General features: G+C 38.4%; 1 protein-coding gene across 1 annotated transcript in view; it reads right to left on the bottom strand.

Annotated features, from left to right (window-relative positions):
- The window catches only part of LOC121510712 (E3 ubiquitin-protein ligase NEURL1-like), a 56,687-nt gene extending 38,565 nt beyond the window's left edge, over nucleotides 1–18,122 (bottom strand). Inside the window, exons 1-2 of the mRNA XM_041788897.1 lie at nucleotides 17,915–18,122; nucleotides 2,523–2,764 (exon numbers count right to left, since the gene is read on the bottom strand). Of these exons, the coding sequence (XP_041644831.1) occupies nucleotides 2,523–2,764; nucleotides 17,915–17,948 (276 nt within the window). The 5' untranslated portion in view covers nucleotides 17,949–18,122. The remainder of the gene's footprint in view (nucleotides 1–2,522; nucleotides 2,765–17,914) is intronic.
- Between the last annotated feature and the right edge of the window lie 846 nt (nucleotides 18,123–18,968).

The following is an 18,968-nucleotide window of genomic DNA, read 5'->3' as shown; positions in this document are numbered from 1 at the left end:
AGTCAGATCCTTCTGTAGTCCGTACCAAAATTAGTTGGTCAAACTAATTATTAGCATTTTAAAAATCAGTTAAGGCCCACAATCCTAGTCAAATGCTCCATCTAAACTGTAAAGAGCCACCTGCCACTTATAGACACAGTAGTTGTTCTTAATGAATACTGATTTGCTGCCACAATGCTTTTGCATCCTATATAAACAACAGCTAACTGATAGCACTGATAGCATCTTGTTGGAACACCCCATTTTATCACTATTTTGTGCTAGAAGATGGGGATAAAGTTATGCAGAGGCTGTACCAAATTAAACTCATATATAACCAAGCATTGAGTGACTATATTCAGCACAGGAATGTGGAGAAGTTGTTTCCAAGTTCCATTGTGATGTAGGTTTACAATTATTAAATTTGCAATTAATGGGAAATTGTTCACTTAGGAACATACCTAGCTAGCACTGCTTCGTTTACCATTTGGTAAGCAGAGCAAAGAGCAGACCCTTCATCTCTGATGGCCACTCTCAAAGACTGTTTATCCACGAACCCGTATATCTGAGAACGGAATACATGCTGAAACTTTTGAAATAAAATAGTATTAAACTTCTTTTTGGGGTTATGGTAAGGATTAAGGTAACAGTTATGATACCAAAAGTTAAAAGTCTGACCTGCAAAACCTGATTGCAAAACATTAAACAGCTGGGTAAACTACATAGATTACAGAGCTACATAGCTAACGTAGCTAAAGCTAAGCTCACAAAACAGCTATGTAAGCTATGCAGCTAAATTAGCTAGGTTAGCTTTAGGTATTTTTGCTAAAGCACACATTGCTAAAGCTAACTTAGCCATAGATAATGGAGCTACGTAGTTAATGTAGCTAAAGCTAAGTGACAAAGCAGCTATGTAAGCTATTTAGATACGTCATCTACAAAGCTATTTTAGCTTCAGGTAGGTTTGCTAAAGCTGTCGTTGAAGCTACACTGGCCTGGGTAGTAATTAAATAGCTAGTGTAGCTATATTAGCTTTGGTTAAACTTATGAAGCCATCTTTCATGTAACTACTTCAAAAACGGGTCTGTACATAATTTAATGCCCATTTGGACCTCTGATCTTTTCCCCTGTTATTTATGAAATGCTTCTTAGTCTGTAATATTTGCAATGTAGTTATGAATGTAGTTCATGAATGTAACTGCCACACTTTGTTTTTAAATAAAACTGAATTCAAAAAATACCTAAAACTAGAAATATGTTGTAAGAGCAAATAATGGCATTTCTTTTCTGAGATATATTTCTCAGCTCACATGAATAGTCTGTGAGAGTGGCCATCAGAGATGAATGGTCTGCAACCAGAGCCCTCTCAAGGCTGGAGGAAATGTTGATGGTATTTACAGGTACTGTGAAATTCAAGTGATAGCTCTGCTATGTATGATGCAGTCTTTTTCTTTCTGTGCAGCTCTTATGATAATAATAATAATAATTCATCAGACTTAAATAGTGCTTTTCTAAAAGCCGCTTTTCTGATAGGTAAGTTCTAAGGTTACAATGATAGTTGTGAAGTGCAGGCCCACAGTAGCTCTGCTAACCTCCACTGGTCACTTGTCTTTAAATGAGGAGCCTTTTCAATCAAATCAGCCCTGAACGTAGTTCAGTTACTTAGAAGTATGCCACTGTTTTCGATGAATTCAGGGACAACACCACATCAGGAAGCAAAGCTGAGCGGGAAAAGCACTTCAAAATGGCACAACCGTTGCACCTGTACGAGGATGCAGACCATTTTTCAATAGAAAAACTAAATCATATAAGTGTGTTTTTAGTTTTTGTGTAGTAATTGGTCAGAAAGTCAAACTGGCTGACATGTTTTTAACTAATGATTTCATGATGTATCTTTTTGGATAACTTAAGTCATTATGATTTATCTTGGAGAAACTGCAGTGTCCGTAACAAATTTCCTTGCAATTCAACCCACTCTTGGCATTCAGATCAACAATGCCTAGTTATTAAGATGGAAGCATGGCTAAATATCTGTTTTCAAGCAAACAAGACTAATAACCTTGGTATTTTTTTATCACCTGCAAACCATTTTGTCTTATTTCGAACCTGTATTTACTCCGTATTTAACCATGCCAGATAAAAGTACTCCTCACATGGCAATGCTTGCCCTGCTCGCTCACTATCGGGACATAGATGGCCTGATAGGTGAAGTGGAAACTTGTTCTAAACTGCTGCCGCTTTGGCCCACACAAGAGCAAAGAGAAAAAATCAAAACAGGAGAGTAAAGGCGAGGGATGAGGAGAGAGAAAGGCAGGGAAGGAGAAGAAAAATAAAAAACAACCAGAGACGAATCAGTGTTGCATCAGTGCGGTATTGACCCAAACCCAGTCAATTTTAACCCAGTGTTTTTTGTATTGTATGTTGGGACTTCAAATCAACTTCCCATTCTTTCCTTGTTTATCTCTCCACTGTTTAGAGATAACATTTCAAAAACATGGTCTAAATGCTGTAAACTGGGACATGTCTGACATATTTTCTTTTACCTTTAGTCGAACCTGCTCATACACAGCAATTGGCCTGTTACTGAAGGTGATGGCGTTACAGAAGCTGGCCTGTCTCTTGACGGTCCTCTGAGACATGTCCATGACGATCTGTGAGCCCTTGGTGCTGGGATGGAAGAGCAGGGGGAAGGCGGACAAATTCCCGCAGGGCTGGATGGGCAGGCAGCGCTTTGGTTTGTGGTGACATCGGTGGGATGTGACGGGAAATGGGCCATTTAGAGAATCTATGTGGAAAAAAAAAGAAGGCTGCTTATCTTGAACCACAGGTGGGGAAAAGAAAACACATTACTGACAATTTACTGTGAAAAATCCCCCAAATTTAAGATCAGATTAGAATATTAGATTAGCCTCTCTGCAGCACTGCAGGCTTCACTTTGAATGATCTACTTAAATCATGAGGTGAACTCCAGGTTGTGACCTGCTGTCAGCTCCTGTAACATTCAATTAAGTAAAAATGCATTGAAATAATTTAATCCTTCGGTTGTGTTTCCAGCTTCTCAGGGAAGCACAATGCAACCACACACCTACTGTTGACATGCAAGAACAATGTGAAAAGTAAATTACATGTGTAAATGTCCTTGGATTGATGAAAGCACTGGACAAGGACAAGCTGCTTCCTTGTTACGTAATTATGGAGAGTAATGCCGCTGTGAGAAGGCCATATGAAGTCTAATTTCAGTAAAAGGTCATTTTCATTGACTTCTCTTCTACATCCTGCTAAAGTTTAAAAACGGGTTTCCAGTTTTCCTACAGTAATAAAGAAAGAAGGAAAGAAACAAACCAGAAAAGAGAGAATGTGAAAGAAGTCAAAAATCACACCGTAAAACAAGCATCATAGCAAATTATAATTCACTAGCTAGATGTTAATGTCAGTGTTTTGATAACTAAACATTTTGTGTTTATGTCAACACAACTAATGTAGTTTTTCATCTTACATGAATAAATAATATAAAGATCCATCTCATATCAAATATGCAGGGTACGGTGTATATTTTAGGACATCCTCAGGTCTCAGAGACAGGTATCAGGTGTTATATGAAAAAGCATCAGGTCCCCAGAAAAGACACGTTAGGAAAAAAAGGTGTCAGGTCTCAGGAAAAAAGGCGTTTCCTTTTTTCAGACACCTTTTTTCCCCAAATCCTGATATCCTTTTTCCCAAGACCTGATGCCTATATTCCTGATGCGTTTTTTTCCTGAAGCCTTTTTTCTTGAGACCTGATACCTTTTTTCCTGAGAGCTGATACCTTTTTTCCTGAGACCTGTCGCCTTTTTCTTGTCGCCTTTTTTTTCCTGAGACCGGACACCTTTATTCCTCGAGTCCTGATGTCCTTTTTCCCAAGACCCAATGCCTGTATTCCTGATGCCTTTTTTCCTGATGCCTTTTTTCTTGAGACCTGATACCTTTTTTCCTAATGCCTCTTTTCTCTAACGCCTTGTTTCCTGATGCCTTTTTTCCTGAGACTTTATGCTTTTTCATATGACCCTTGACACCTCACTTCAAGACCTGAGGATGTCCAAAAATGTACACCATGGCAGGTTCATTTCATAGACTGATGTAAATAAAAACCCAGGCTATATATTGGATTTTTAAGGTGATTAATATGACATGATGCAAAGAGGCAACATAAAGCATTATCCACAAAAAGAGGGACATAAGTAGGTAAATAAGGCTGTCAGAAAGAATCTAAAAGGCATCTCAGAGGGGTTATATATGGTCTGCTGCCTTATATAAAGAATATTTAAAGCAACTCTTCTGATACCAGCATGGCTGCTTTATGTTATTCCCAGTTGTGGCCTATATTTTTATGGATGCACATCAATCAATAATTGCTGTTTATGTCTGCAAGTAACCAAAGAACTGTTGCTTTGCCAAAATGAAACAGAAAATAAATTAAAAAAAATCTGTCCTGTTTCTTAATGAGATTTAAAGACATTAATCTTTCTAAGTCAGTCAGAGGAAGCTGCAAAATAGGAGCAGACCCAAAGGAGAACATCTGACTCACAATATGCAGGAGGGTTTTTAATTTATTTCCCATGTGAACATTCCTGAATCATGACTGCTCCCACCTACAGTAACTGATAATACAGCTTTTTTGTTCAGCACATCTGTCTTTTTGGTTTTTGGCCTGATAAACCGTTGCCTTAAGTTGACATAATTTCCCACACTCCCTTTCATTAGGGCTATCTATGTTTGGATTTCCAAACATCAAGGTCACTGTGCTGATTTGGGAAGGAAATGTTTCGAGTCCTTCTCAACCGAATTCTTATTGGTTAGTTGATAAAATGTTAAAGTATTGTCTGATCAAGTACTAAATGTCCTCTCTACAATGACATTTAAAGGCCTCAAAGTGTGATGAAATCCAGCTAGTGTGCCAAGACTGGAAGCAAAATAAATAATTTTGGCCTAATTAACACTTCATCGTCCTTGAGAACTGCTTGTTTTTTCACACCTCTTACTGAAGACGGTGTCAGAGCTGCTTGTGTTTATCTCTGAGAGGTACTGACATTTGAGCCATAGCCATAGTGATGGTTCTTCATGCTTCCCTCTCAGTGACCTTGCAGGGTTGAAGGGATTTAAAATATACACTGGAGACACATCAGTTAAGACTGACAATGCTTCATCACGTGGCTTCTGACACTAGGCCACTACTGTTGTGATTTCCAGAGCAGAGATGAAGGTTTGAAGACACAATTTCCATCCCTGGATGTGGAAACGCATCATGTGTAGAAAGCAGAAACAGTCTCTCCCTTCGGTTCACAATCAGAGGGGGCTCTGCCAAGTTTCTGGGCTCAGAACAGTGTATTTGTTAAGCTCTTTGCATGCTCTTGTCCCTGAAGGACAATGTAGAATTGTGTTCTTTGCACAACAGTGAACTTATATGAAGTCATAACAAACCCTTCAACCATATTGCAAACATGATGTCATGTCAGACGTGATGTCTTTAGGAAAACAAAGCAGGGCTGTATTGTACTCCATCAAAACCAGGCCTGACAATGAATGGAGTATTTCCTTTACAATTTGAAAACAGAAGCAACAGCTCACAGGCCTCAGTTTAACATGTGACGTCAACCAACAATTCAAAAAACAATATACATTTTCTTATTTTGTAATTTCTAAAACTTCAATTCAAATCCTTATTTTCTTTGTTATATCATTTCAGGAGCTCCTCTGCCAAAAAAAAAAACCCTTCTCCAGTGTATCTGAGTTAATGCAAATGACATTTTACTGCTGAAGTGGCTGTTTAAGAGTGTTTAAGGGTGTTTTAACATCAGCCATGATTGTTTCCAAGCCAGAGCATTGATAAATTCATTTCATTTAAAAAATGTTGTATGTTTCCAGAAAATTCAAGGCTCTTGAAGCAGCAGCATTTGAAATATAAATATAAAGAAAAGAGAAGTTTTGAAAAGGTTTGTACAGTATATATACAGATGTCTGATATAAACAAATAAACACAATAAACAGGTGATCATAAATTGGAAATATATCAGCCAGCAGTTAAATATATGCCTGGGCTCTATAAATGTGTGTGTGTGGATATATATCCACACACACCCACACACACAGTCATTGAAATGGAGAGGTAGTGAATAAACAAAGTGTATGAAGTGATATAAAACAAAATCTAAAAATATCATTACAAATATAGACAAAGGTAAATTAAATGGACAAGGTAAAAAAAGTGTATCATTACAAAAAATGAATAAATAATAAAAGTAACTGTTGAGTGGTCATCAGAGTAAGTCTGTTATTGTTGATTGGTCATCAAATTAACTGTGACTGTTGAATGCTCATCAGAGTCTCTGTGACTCTTGATTGTCATCAGAGTAACTCTGTGACTGTTGATTGGTCATCAAAATAACTCAGTAACTGTTTACTGTCATCAGAGTAACCCTGTGACTGTTGATTGGTCATCAGAGTAACTCTTTGACTGTTGATTGGTCATCAGATTAGCTCTTTGACTGTTGATTGGTCATCACAGTAACTCAGTGACTGTTGATTGGTCATCACAGTAACTCTTTGACTGTTGATTGGTCATCATATTAAATCTTTGACTATTGAGTGGTCATCACAGTAACTCAGTGACTGTTGATTGGTCATCAGATTAACTCTTTGACTGTTGATTGGTCATCACAGTAACTAAGTGACTGTTAATTGATCATCATATTAACTATTTGACTGTTGATTGGTCATCACAGTAACTCAGTGACTGTTGATTGGTCATCACAGTAACTCTTTGACTGTTGATTGGTCATCATATTAAATCTTTGACTGTTGAGTGGTCATCATAGTAACTCAGTGACTGTTGATTGGTCATCAGATTAACTCTTTGACTGTTGATTGGTCATCACAGTAACTCAGTGACTGTTAATTGATCATCATATTAACTATTTGACTGTTGATTGGTCATCAGATTAGCTCTTTGACTGTTGATTGGTCATCACAGTAACTCAGTGACTGTTGATTGGTCATCACAGTAACTCTTTGACTGTTGATTGGTCATCATATTAAATCTTTGACTGTTGAGTGGTCATCACAGTAACTCAGTGACTGTTGATTGGTCATCAGATTAACTCTTTGACTGTTGATTGGTCATCACAGTAACTCAGTGACTGTTAATTGATCATCAGATTAACTATTTGACTGTTGATTGGTCATCACAGTAACTCAGTGACTGTTGATTGGTCATCACAGTAACTCAGTGACTGTTGATTGGACATCACAGTAACTCTTTGACTGTTGATTGATCATCATATTAACTCTTTGACTGTTGATTGGTCATCAGATTAACTCTTTGACTGTTGAGTGGTCATCAGATTAACTCTTTGACTGTTGAGTGGTCATCACAGTAACTCAGTGACTGTTGATTGGTCATCACAGTAACTCTTTGACTGTTGATTGGTCATCATATTAACTCTTTGACTGTTGAGTGGTCATCACAGTAACTCAGTGACTGTTGACTGGTCATCAGATTAACTCTTTGACTGTTGATTGGTCATCACAGTAACTCAGTGACTGTTGATTGGTCATCACAGTAAATCTTTGACTGTTGATTGGTCATCACAGTAACTCAGTGACTGTTGATTGGTCATCACAGTAACTCAGTGACTGTTGATTGGTCATCACAGTAACTCTTTGACTGTTGATTGATCATCATATTAACTCTTTGACTGTTGATTGGTCATCAGATTAACTCTTTGACTGTTGAGTGGTCATCAGATTAACTCTTTGACTGTTGAGTGGTCATCACAGTAACTCATGACTGTTGATTGATCATCATATTAACTCTTTGACTGTTGATTGGTCATCATATTAACTCTTTGACTGTTGATTGGTCATCACAGTAACTCAGTGACTGTTGATTGTTCATCATATTAACTCTGACTGTTGATTGGTCATCATATTAACTCTTTGACTGTTGATTGGTCATCACAGTAACTCAGTGACTGTTGATTGGTCATCAGATTAACTCTTTGACTGTTGATTGGTCATCACAGTAACTCTGTCACTTTTGAGTGATCCATATGAAATTGTCTTATATGAGCGGGATATGACGATCACCTGATGATTGCACCCCACTGCCAGTGTGCTTTCACATTAGTATCATTACTCCAAGCCTGTGCACACTCACTTATTAACACAGTCTGATGCAGACAAAGGCAGTTTGAATGTAACCGCTTTGCTAGTCTGCCAAGAAGTAAGACGCAACCATGGCAACAACTCATGCCAGTGACTGAGCAACACCGGCATATGTTCCTTGCAGACAAAGAAGTCCATCCTTTAGGCTACTATGGATGTTTTTGTTCTCTCAGACACCAGCAATACCCTCTTTCTACCTCCACATCCATGTAACTTGCAGCTCTGAAAATGAAATGGGCTCATTCTGCATGGCTACAACTGTTTTTGAAAAAAAAAAAAAAACAGGAGATTTTTAGAATTGTCTTTACAACTTCACTCATTGAGGAGCACCAGGTATACAAGCACAGTTGTGTTTATATCTTCCAAAGACGGTGCTCAAGTACACATGAATCTTACATGAATTTTATCGTTATAATCTAACAGTGGCAGCAGCTGACTTCATCAGTGTATAGTGTCTGAAGAGAATAGACTGATGGCTGTTTGCTGGTATTTTGTCTGGAGGATGTTATTTAGTTGTATGGTAGTGACTAATTTGCTAATGGCAAAATGAGAGAAAAAGTGAAGTTGTTTAAATGTTAAATGAATGTTTACATTATGTTTGTTTAAATAGCTTACATACAGATATATTTAAAAGATATATTAAATTCATATCTGACATCACTCCTCTTGATTTTTTTTGGCCTTGAGAAAGCAAACAGTTCAACTCTATAGTCTAAGCCTTTGGAGTATCAGGTGTCAGATTTGTAGGTTCTGTAAGCCCACCGTTAGAGGCTAGTGCGCCAAACTTGCTTGACAAGCCTCGTGTACATAGTTACTTTTGCTAACGTAGGATTGGAAAGTGGCTGTATTAGCTAGAGACATAGTGAAGGGTCAATTGTGGGCGTAATCAAGCAAACTGACAGGTGCCTGTCACTGTTATCCACTGTCACTGGATTGATCAAAACATCCAAAACCAACATGTTTGATAGCCCTGCAGTAATAACAGGAGGGTGCATGTTGTGTAGTTGGAGCTTCAGGTTATGACCACCATGACTTTTGAGTGAGCCTTTGTCATTTACTTGTTAAAGTTAATAAATAATAATGAAGTCCATAACTTACTTCCTGGGATTTCAAAATAATCACATTCCAAAAAGCACTTCCTTTCCACCATATAATCAGAATAATTACCTTTAGCAGGTAATCCGACACAAAGTGCTTTAAATAACCTAAAAAGTGAATTGTAAACTCTTATTATGAACTTATTTAACATAGTGCCACATGTACAGTAACAATTTTTTTTTAATCCGAATAAAACAAAGAAATAAATAAAATACAACAATGCCTGTTAAGTATGAAAACTTATGTAAGAAACTCAGTTTTTATTTTGGCAACCCCAAAGTAGTGTCTCTTATTTTGGCTTATCATGTTCTTTTAGTTCAGATGAGAATCTCCAATGAAAACTCTTATTCAACCTTGATTTATCCAGATAAAACGATCAAAGGCTTTCTTAGTCTGCATGATGTACATGGCCTGTAGCAGTAGTTAGGAGTGTTGAGAATAACTGTGCAAAAATTTTATCTTTTCTTGATGATCTCATTATCTTTTGCCAGTCACATGAAGGCATCTGTGTTTTCATTCCTTGTGTCATAACCTCTAAAAAATGCTTGTCACCCTGAGTACAAAAGAGAACACTTACAGCACCCCAGCACACAGTGGGACTGTGTTACTGGCATTTGTTGGAAACAACAAACAGTGCAGAGATAAAATGGCAGCCCTGGCCGGTGTTACTGGCCCTCACTAATAATGAGGTGGCTTATGTCACTGCTGAGCTTTGGTGGCCCTCGCAGGCAGCATCCTGAGGAGCCACAAGTACGTCACTGCTTGTGTTGTTTCAATAAATGGTCACCTTAAGTGACTTAAACATCTTCTGCAGCGTCACTGTGTATCTGTCCTGTTACACTATTCTGCTGTTTGTTTAAACTCACTGACACTTTATGAATCATAAGATGAACACTGAATAGAAGATACACACAAGCTTCAGCCAGGCCTGATAATATAACAGTTAGGTGGCTCCTAGTTTCACCATCAGTGAGCTTTCTTACTGATAGAATTAGATGGTAAAAGAGGGTAATGTCTGAGACATGAAAGGAATGTTATAAGTAAATTGGTGTAGTTTTGGAGGTTGAACGTTCAATAAAAATCGTTCAAAGAGATTTTATGAGGTTTCACCGTAAAGATGACGCCCAGTTTCTGGGTTGCAAGAGACCACAGCATGTATGTATATATATATATATATATATATATATATATATATATATATATATATATATATATATATATACACAATGCCCAGAGATGGGGACTCGAGTCCGCGACTTGGACTCGAGTTGCACTTAAGTTGCACATATCAAAGACTCAAGACCCGACTCGGACTCATTATTTGGGACTCGTGAACAATCTTCGGTTTGTAATTTTTCCATCATGATCTCTTGTCCCCCTGTCACTCTTTTGACGGCTTCGTTTGACGGTTCATGCGTCTTTTACGCATCACCAATGGCTGCTCTCCTCTCCTCCTCATCTTCTTTCATGTTGCATAACAATGACACACAAACACAACGCTCATGCACACACCTACTATGAAACGCACGCTAAAACGTTGGTAGTGCAGACTGCAGACTTCTGGCTTCAGTCTGTTAAGGGCAAAAGTTTCAGAATACCTAAACTCTTTTCTCCTGCATTAAAGCTCCTCTCTGACCGTGGAGGATCAGCGTCAGTGCTGTTAGTGTGTGCGCTCCAGCTGTGTGTGTCTCTGCGTTGCCCGTGTGAGCCATGGCGCAGTGTTAAAATATTATTTGGTTAATAATCCCTTAATATCATATGTTTATGAGGAACAAATTAATGTTAGAATCTCTGCATTGTTGCTTATTGATAATGAACGGACATAAAATACGATAGGAACATTAAAACTTTAAATATGGTTTATGGAGGCAGCGAGAAACAGACACAGATAGATACGAGGCTGTAACTGATAAATCATAACTAAGGGAGTCCAAGAGATTTCAGCTGAATAAAGTAAAGTTTAGTTTGATTTTACCCATATAAAGAAATTAATGAAAGAAGTTTATTTAGGAGAATGGAGGGAGAAATACTCAGCACTCTGTTGAAGATCTGAGTGAGAATTAGAAATGTTTTTTAAGTTTTTATTTTATTTCAGAATAAACCATTCATTAACAGTTAGTGTTTTTGTGTTAGTATAAAATTACTACCATTAAAGAAATATATCTGACAAATAACAAGAACATTTAATCTCCAGTGCCTCAGTGTCTGTCTCTATCAGTGAAGTATGAATCATGTCTCTGTAGTGTTTCATATGTACACAGAGAGGAGCTTTATTAAGAGGAGAGCTGATATTGATCATGTTGATGAGGGATCTTATACCAGAGGATATGATATATAGCAAATACATTCCCAACAACAGAACTGTGGCTAATGGAAACACTGAGTGGCTAGTAGCCATGAGTCACAGTGGCTGGTGTGAAAAAAAGTTAATGTAATGTCAAGCCCTGTTCATATGTAGGTGTACACATGCGCATACCACAGCGAGCCAGCCACAGACAATACCCCACCCTACTGATGGTGTACAGGATTTACATTCCTTAGATGGAACAATGCAGTGGTCTAAGCAGACTGGACGTCAGAGGCAGATCATAGAATGCTCATTACAACCATCTGAGACTTGAGACTTGACTTGGACTCGTGACCAGAGACTTGAGACATGACTTGGACTCGTGACCAAAGACTTGAGACTTGACTTGGACTTGTAAAAAAATGGCTTGTGTGCATCTCGGACAGTGCCTATAAAAAGTTTTCACCCCCTTATGTATTTTACCATTTTACTGATTTTATAAATCAATCATGGTCAATATAATTTGGCTTTTTACAAAAAAAACTCTTTAATGTCAAAGTGAAAACAGATTTCCAGAAAGTAATGCCAATTACATAAAAACATAAAATAAAAAATAAGTGACTCCATAAATATTCACCCACCTCAAGTCAGTATTTATGCATCTTTGACTGCAATCACAGCACTGAGTCTGTGTGGATAGGTCTCTATCAGGCCTGCATATCTGGACACTGCAAATTTACTCCATTCTTTGCAAAACTCTTCAAGCTCTGTCAGGTTGAATGAGGATCTGGCATGAACAGTTCTTTTCAAATTCAGACAAAAATTCTCTATTGGATCGAGGTCTGGGCTTTGACTCAGCCACTCCAGAACATTCACCATGTTTTTTCCAGTTGCTTTCATTTTACCCTCTACCTTTACAAGACTTACAGGGCCAGCTGCCGAGAAGCATCCCTCACAACATGATGCTGCCACCACCATGCTTTGCAGTGGGGATGGTGTGTTTGTGCTGATGTACAGTATTTGGTGTACCCCAACCATAGCCTCTTGTCTGATGGCCAAAAGCACAGTTTTGGTCTTATCAGACCAAAGAACTTTCTCCCACTTGACCATGAAGTCTCCCACATGCCTTTAGGTGAACTCCAGTCAAGATTTAATATGAGTTTCCTCCAACAATGGCTTTCTCTTTGCTACTCACCCATAAAAGTTTGACTGGTAAAGAACCTGGGCAATGGTTGTTGTTTGCAGAGTCTCTCCCATCTCAGCTGCTGAAGCTTGTAACTCCCTTAGAGTAGTCATAGGTGTCATAGTGGCTCTCTCACTAGTCTCCTTCTTGCACGGTTGCTTGGAGTGTTCTTTTGTCTTCATGGTGTAATGGTAGCCTGGAATACTGATTAAAAAGTGACTGGATCTTCTAGACACATGTGTCTTTATACTACAATCACTTGAGATTCACTGCTCTCAGGTGATCCCAATTTCACTAATTGTTAGACCACTAGCAAAAGTTGGGGGAGCTCTGTTGTATTAAGTCAGTCATTTTGAAGGGGGTGAATATTAATAACATCACTTATTTTACATTATATGTTTTTATCTAACTGATAGCCCAAAGGTTTCAGTTCACTTATCTTTGAAGACTGAGTAAAGCTGGAAAAATATTGTAAGCAGCTGAAACCGGAAGATTTTGGCTTGCTTTCATTCTTCGACAATAATCAATTCACTGTCAAATAGTTGCTCATTTTTGATACGATTTACTAAATTATAAACCATCCACTTCAAGCTCCAACTATGAAAAGCAGTGCTGTCTTGGTGGAAATATCTCACTTCTTTGTTTTACACAAGCTAAACTTTGAATAAGAAAAACAAGAGCATGACAACTGACCAATCAGTACATGGGGCGGGACTAGTTTTTGTCAAAGTATGTGCTTTAATCAGGCTCTAGAATAAACATCAGATATAGCACTTTGCCTTCACTTAGCTCCATTCTACTCCGCTAAACCAGGATGCTGGCATGACTGCAAGAACATGAAGGAGTTTTAGTCAATGTAGCTCCCTTGATTGATCGACCAAGACAGTGGGTAGGTATGACTTGGAAGTGCACTTGACTGGTTCTCCAGTTACCTTTCAGAAAGGTCTTTTTCGGTGTCAGTTGGCCCTTACCCTTCTGAATCTTGTAGTCTGTCCTATGGTGTGCCTCAAGGTTCTGTCATGGGCCCCATTTTATTTTCTATGTATATGCTACCACTAGGTCATGTAATTAGCAGATTTCAGGTAATATCTTATCATCTTTATGCTGATGACATTCAGTTGCGAATTTCTTTTAAGCCTGATGACATATGTAAGGTTAATGAACAGCTCAACTGTCTGCTATTGAGGACTGGATGGATAATAATTTCCTTCAGATTAACACAGACAAAACAGAGATCCTTATCACTGTCCCAGACAGCATTGCGTCCAAGGTTGTTCAGTGTATTTGGCCCCTTTCTTCCTCAGACAAAACAAATCTGAAAAATCTTGGAGTAATTTTTGACCAATTTTTTTGATCAGCATATCAAATTACTGACCCGTTCATGTTTCTTTCATTTAAGAAACATAGCTAAATTAAAACATGTTGTCTAACACACCGAGTTAGAAATGTTAATTCATGCTTTCATTTCTTCACGTCTGGACTACTGTAATTCCCTCTTTACCCGTCTCAGTAAATCCTCTCTTGACAGCCTACAGTTGATACAGAATGCCGCTGCTAGACTATTAACCAGGTCCAGCAGATCAACCCACATGACACCCATTTTATAGTCTCCACACAGGCCTCCAGTGAAATTCAGAATTCACTTTAAGACCCTTGTTTGTGTTTATAAAGCCCTTCATAATCAAGCACCTGAATATATAGCTGACCTGCTCCATTCCTACATTCCCAGCAGAACCTTCAGGTCCTCAGATCGGGGTCTACTTGTTGTCCCTTGGGTCCAACTTAAAACCAAAGGGGATCGAGCCTTTGAGGTTGTGGCCCCGACTCTTTGGAACTCTCTCCCTTTTAGCTTGCACTCTGCTGCTCCAATGAGGTTTTTGAAGAGCAGCTGAAAAGGCATCTTCTTAAACTGGCTTTTGATCACTTGATGTAATTTTGTATACTTGAACTAATTTTGTCTTTTATTCTTGCTCTTTGTATGTATTTTTGGCTGTTTTATTATTTTTGTTTTGTAAAGCACTTTGTGACTTGCTCTGTGAAAGGTGCTATATCAAATTAATTTTACTTACTTACTTGGGTTACAGAAAATTGAATAGCCCCTTCAACTGAAATCAACTCTTGTATAACCATGTACAAACCTTAAAATAACGCTTAACAAATAACCTTTGTCTGAAAGTTGTGTAACCTCTGTGCTAACGTCAGAGTGTGACACCGAAAGGCGTAAGACAGTCATAAGGTCGGTAAATGAAAAGAGGTGAGAGCAGCACATGACAAGGTTGACATAGATAACATCTTCAAGGTCCTCACTGAGCTCTTGTCAGGGGTCCAAGAAGCACCTAGCCTTCACCCGCATTGTTACTTACACCTCTGTACGTGGTTATTGAAACTCAAATTAAAGGCAATATTGGAACAGGCCAATATGCATCTGAGCATGCCACACAATAACATGTGTAATATTAAGACTTGTAACCTACAGCTGTGGTTCTCAACTGGTCTACCCTCACAGAATTTTGTTTTAAGTTTGGAATTATTTTGGGGGGTTTTTAAAAACTGTATTTAGATAGGATAGCTGGAGAGAGAGTGAGGGGAAGACTTGGACCAAACAGCGCAGAGGAGTTGATCCCACGACCAGTGCATTGAGGACTATGGCCTCAGCATATGGGCGTCTGCTCTACCCACTGAGCTAAACTGGTGCCCCCTTATGAGAAACTGTGACCCACATTGCTGAAAAATTTCAACCATTCAAATTGACTGAAAGAAAACTGTTGAAGCTTGGCCTGAAAATGGGAGAAAACATGGGACTGAATAAAGAGATGGGACAAACAGTAACTTTTTAAAAAGCATCATCACAGAAGCCCTGGGAGGACATGCATAAATAAAATTTTGTTCACTCCATTTCCCATGATAACATAAATTTTGGTTGTTTTTGGGGATCTTGAATACACAAGATAACAAGATGATAAAGTAGAAATCTTGGGGCACAAATGCCCAAGCTGTTTGTTCATGTACCATAAGTAAAGAGGCTGCTGTCCCTCAAGTGAGTGGACCTGCTCTTCCCTGGCCACAGGTCACTCCCTAGCAGTGTTGGATTTAACTTTTTCATCTACCTGCCACTTTATAACCTTATAGGCTATATAATAAGAGGGAGTTGTTGCATAAATAATCCAAACTGTCAGTTATTTTAAACTTTTTTTTACCAGTTGGCCCTGTACTCAACCATGCAAATGTTTACTGAGCTTCCTACAGGGGCAATGTCATTTATAGGAATTTTCCTGCATTATATGTTTAAGACTTGCTAGAATTTATTAATTTTTTCAGCAGTCTCAGGCCAAGTGGTGCAGGAATGAGTCCTAGCATGAGTCCTAGGAATGAGTCCAGTGAGCTAGCATTTTACCACTTCCAGTTCCCTCGTCTGGTTGTTTATGGGACAAGAAAGACATTGGTTCAAACACACTTTATGCAGAAATACCGCGCAAGGTCTTTGAGTGTGTGGGGCAGGCTAATTTTAAGTTCCTGCCCCAGTGGCTGGTGAGTTGAGCAAATTCACCAGACACTGCTAAAAAAAAAACAAAAACAAACAAAAAACACTTGCATTTGGTTGTTGGTGGTTGCTAATTTCCCCCAATGCTCCCTAGTCTCTCTTACCCATTCTATCTTTCAAATAAAGTCACAAAAAGCCCAAAAATAAATGTTCAAAAGTAGACAAGATCTTGAGAAAACACTCAAAATGTATTCATGGCCACAGCAAATTAAACGCTATGATGCATATCTGTTTAGGGTTTCCATGCATTGTAGACTTTAAGGCCTTTTTTTCCAGGCAGACGTGTGACCCTCTGAAAGCAACCCTGTGACCTACTTTTGGATCCCGACCCACCAGTTGAGAACCACAGATGCACAGTTAAACTTCAACAATTTAGAGTCAGTGAGGCCATTCTCCAGTCCTTCATGCAGAATAGCATTAGGAATAACAAACATTCTTCAAATGGGGCTAAAACTAACAATCATTTTGTTGTAGATACTCTGATGAATGTATTCTCCAGCTGACTGACAAACTGCTTGGTCTTTTGAGTGTCTAAAGTGTTGATAGCTGCTCAACACAGCAAAAACAGCCATGGGCAACAGTCCAAAACTCAGTTTATATTCATATAAACAACAGGGAGGAAGTGAATCCTCACAGTTATGGAGCATTACTGCCCTAAAAAACATTTTTACCTTGTGTCAAATTTAAATGCACTTACGGTTATTTTGCCGTCGACTTCAAGTTATCTTAAGTGTAAACTTGGGTAAAACGCTTTATAAGTTAACCTGGACTGCGAATTATCCTATCAAAATGAACTGAAATTCATTTTTTAAACGTTTATTTGTACAGGGATAATTTAAAGGTAAATCAATGCAATACTGCTGAGCTAAATTGCATTGCCTGTCCCTAGATAGGCCTTTAAAATACATTAAATACACACAAAACAAGACCAAACAAGCTCAAAAAGACAAAACAATACACATAGGCTTATGTATTATATCAAACAGTTAGACAAAGTTATAAAGGAATTATTCCCTGGAGTCACTCATATGAGTATGTAGGTTATAAACTGCAAATAGAACAATTTAAAATATTTTATAACATGTATTGTGACTTCAGGGGAATTGCATTGTGTTTTAAATGAAAATAGTAACTTAAAATTATTGTATTAGCGTAAAAAAGTGCACTTGTTAACTTTGATTAGGACTGTTTGATATATATGAAGCTGTTAGGCACGAGCAGTTAAAAAGAGGCTTATAAAGTTGTGACACTATGTCTTTGTGCTAAAAAAGACCAAAAAAGTTATATTCCAACTTAGTCCAGGGCGCTCTGTAAGATTTGATTTAATCATGACTGTTAATTTAATCTTTTATTATATTTTTATTTGATCTGATGCTATTTTTGTCGGGGGTTTCTTTATTTTCATGTAAATTTACTTTTGACTCACAGAAAGTGATGAAAACTTGGCTGCAGCCGCGTTCACGTCTTATTTATTTCCAGGCTGCCATGCAGGACGCCTACTACTACATTTCCATGCACACAGGCTTAAAGCTGCACGCTCACTCCTACATGACATATTTTCTTTGAACGACCTCTAATTATCATTAATATTAAAGAATCCCGCCTCATGCTGTCCTGATGCCCTTACCGTAGAAGGTGTTCCTGGTGATCTGACCTCCCATGGCTGGATGCAAGGTGCTTTCACCTTTCTGATAACACACCGGCTGGATCCACGAGATTCACGTTCAGCTGCGCGTCCTCAGCGGCAGAGGTAGCGACATTATACCGACACGCGCACAGAAGCTGAAGTCCCGAGCAGACAGGTTATGAGTCCAAAAGCCTCCTCGACATGAAGCAGCAGTCATGTAGGCTGCAGCGCGCAGACACACAGTTCAGCTGCTCCCTCCTGTCCGAGCACACATCACGCTGAAATTAGCATAAAAGGTGGTGGTGGAGGTGGAGCTTCCCTCCACTATTAACGCTGTAGCTACCACAGAGAGGATCTCATCACTGTCTACATGTAATAAATCACCATTATATTTACACAGAAACCCCCGAGGACACTCGTGTTCCTGCTGCATACATTAAGCATATCTTCGATCATTTAACAGCATTAAATAAAGCACAATGCTAACATGTTCTCGCTTTTTATTCACACAGCTATATGCCTACGTCATAATTTCTTCCTCTAACTTTCCCGTAATAGTACTTAGTATTTACTGAACATGCACGCTTCTTATCAAACAGGTTGTGGTGGTTTTCTAGCCTCCCCACCTGTTGGGAAGAATAACCTGCCTGTTTACTGCCCCTGTGAGCCCTTCTTTCACTTTCAAATAAGTGTTTGTTTTTATATGAAGGGGGTTTCACTAGGCCTGTCCCTGGAATCCCCTTGAATCCTGGGAGTGGAAACATAAAAGTGTTGGGAGAAGAATAGCTCTGCAGCAGGATCTTATTTATTTATTTATTTTGTGTGGAACCTACTGTAAAGTACTTACCTAAAGAAAAAACCCTCTTTGTCACACTGTTTTGATTAATCATATATAGGTTATATTAATGAAAGGCATCTTGTGATACAGAGATAAAATAGATTCATTGTTAAGTAGGGGTGTAGCCATTAAGATTATTTTTTACAGGTTTAATAAAAGACAACAATAATCTATGGGTCTGGTAAAAAAGGACTAAACTAAAGTTCACCTTTACCA

This window comes from Cheilinus undulatus, linkage group 6 (genome assembly GCF_018320785.1).
Source record: "Cheilinus undulatus linkage group 6, ASM1832078v1, whole genome shotgun sequence".
Classification (NCBI taxonomy): domain Eukaryota; kingdom Metazoa; phylum Chordata; class Actinopteri; order Labriformes; family Labridae; genus Cheilinus; species Cheilinus undulatus.
Note: the sequence above shows the minus strand (reverse complement) of the source record. Positions and strands in the feature narration are given on the sequence as shown.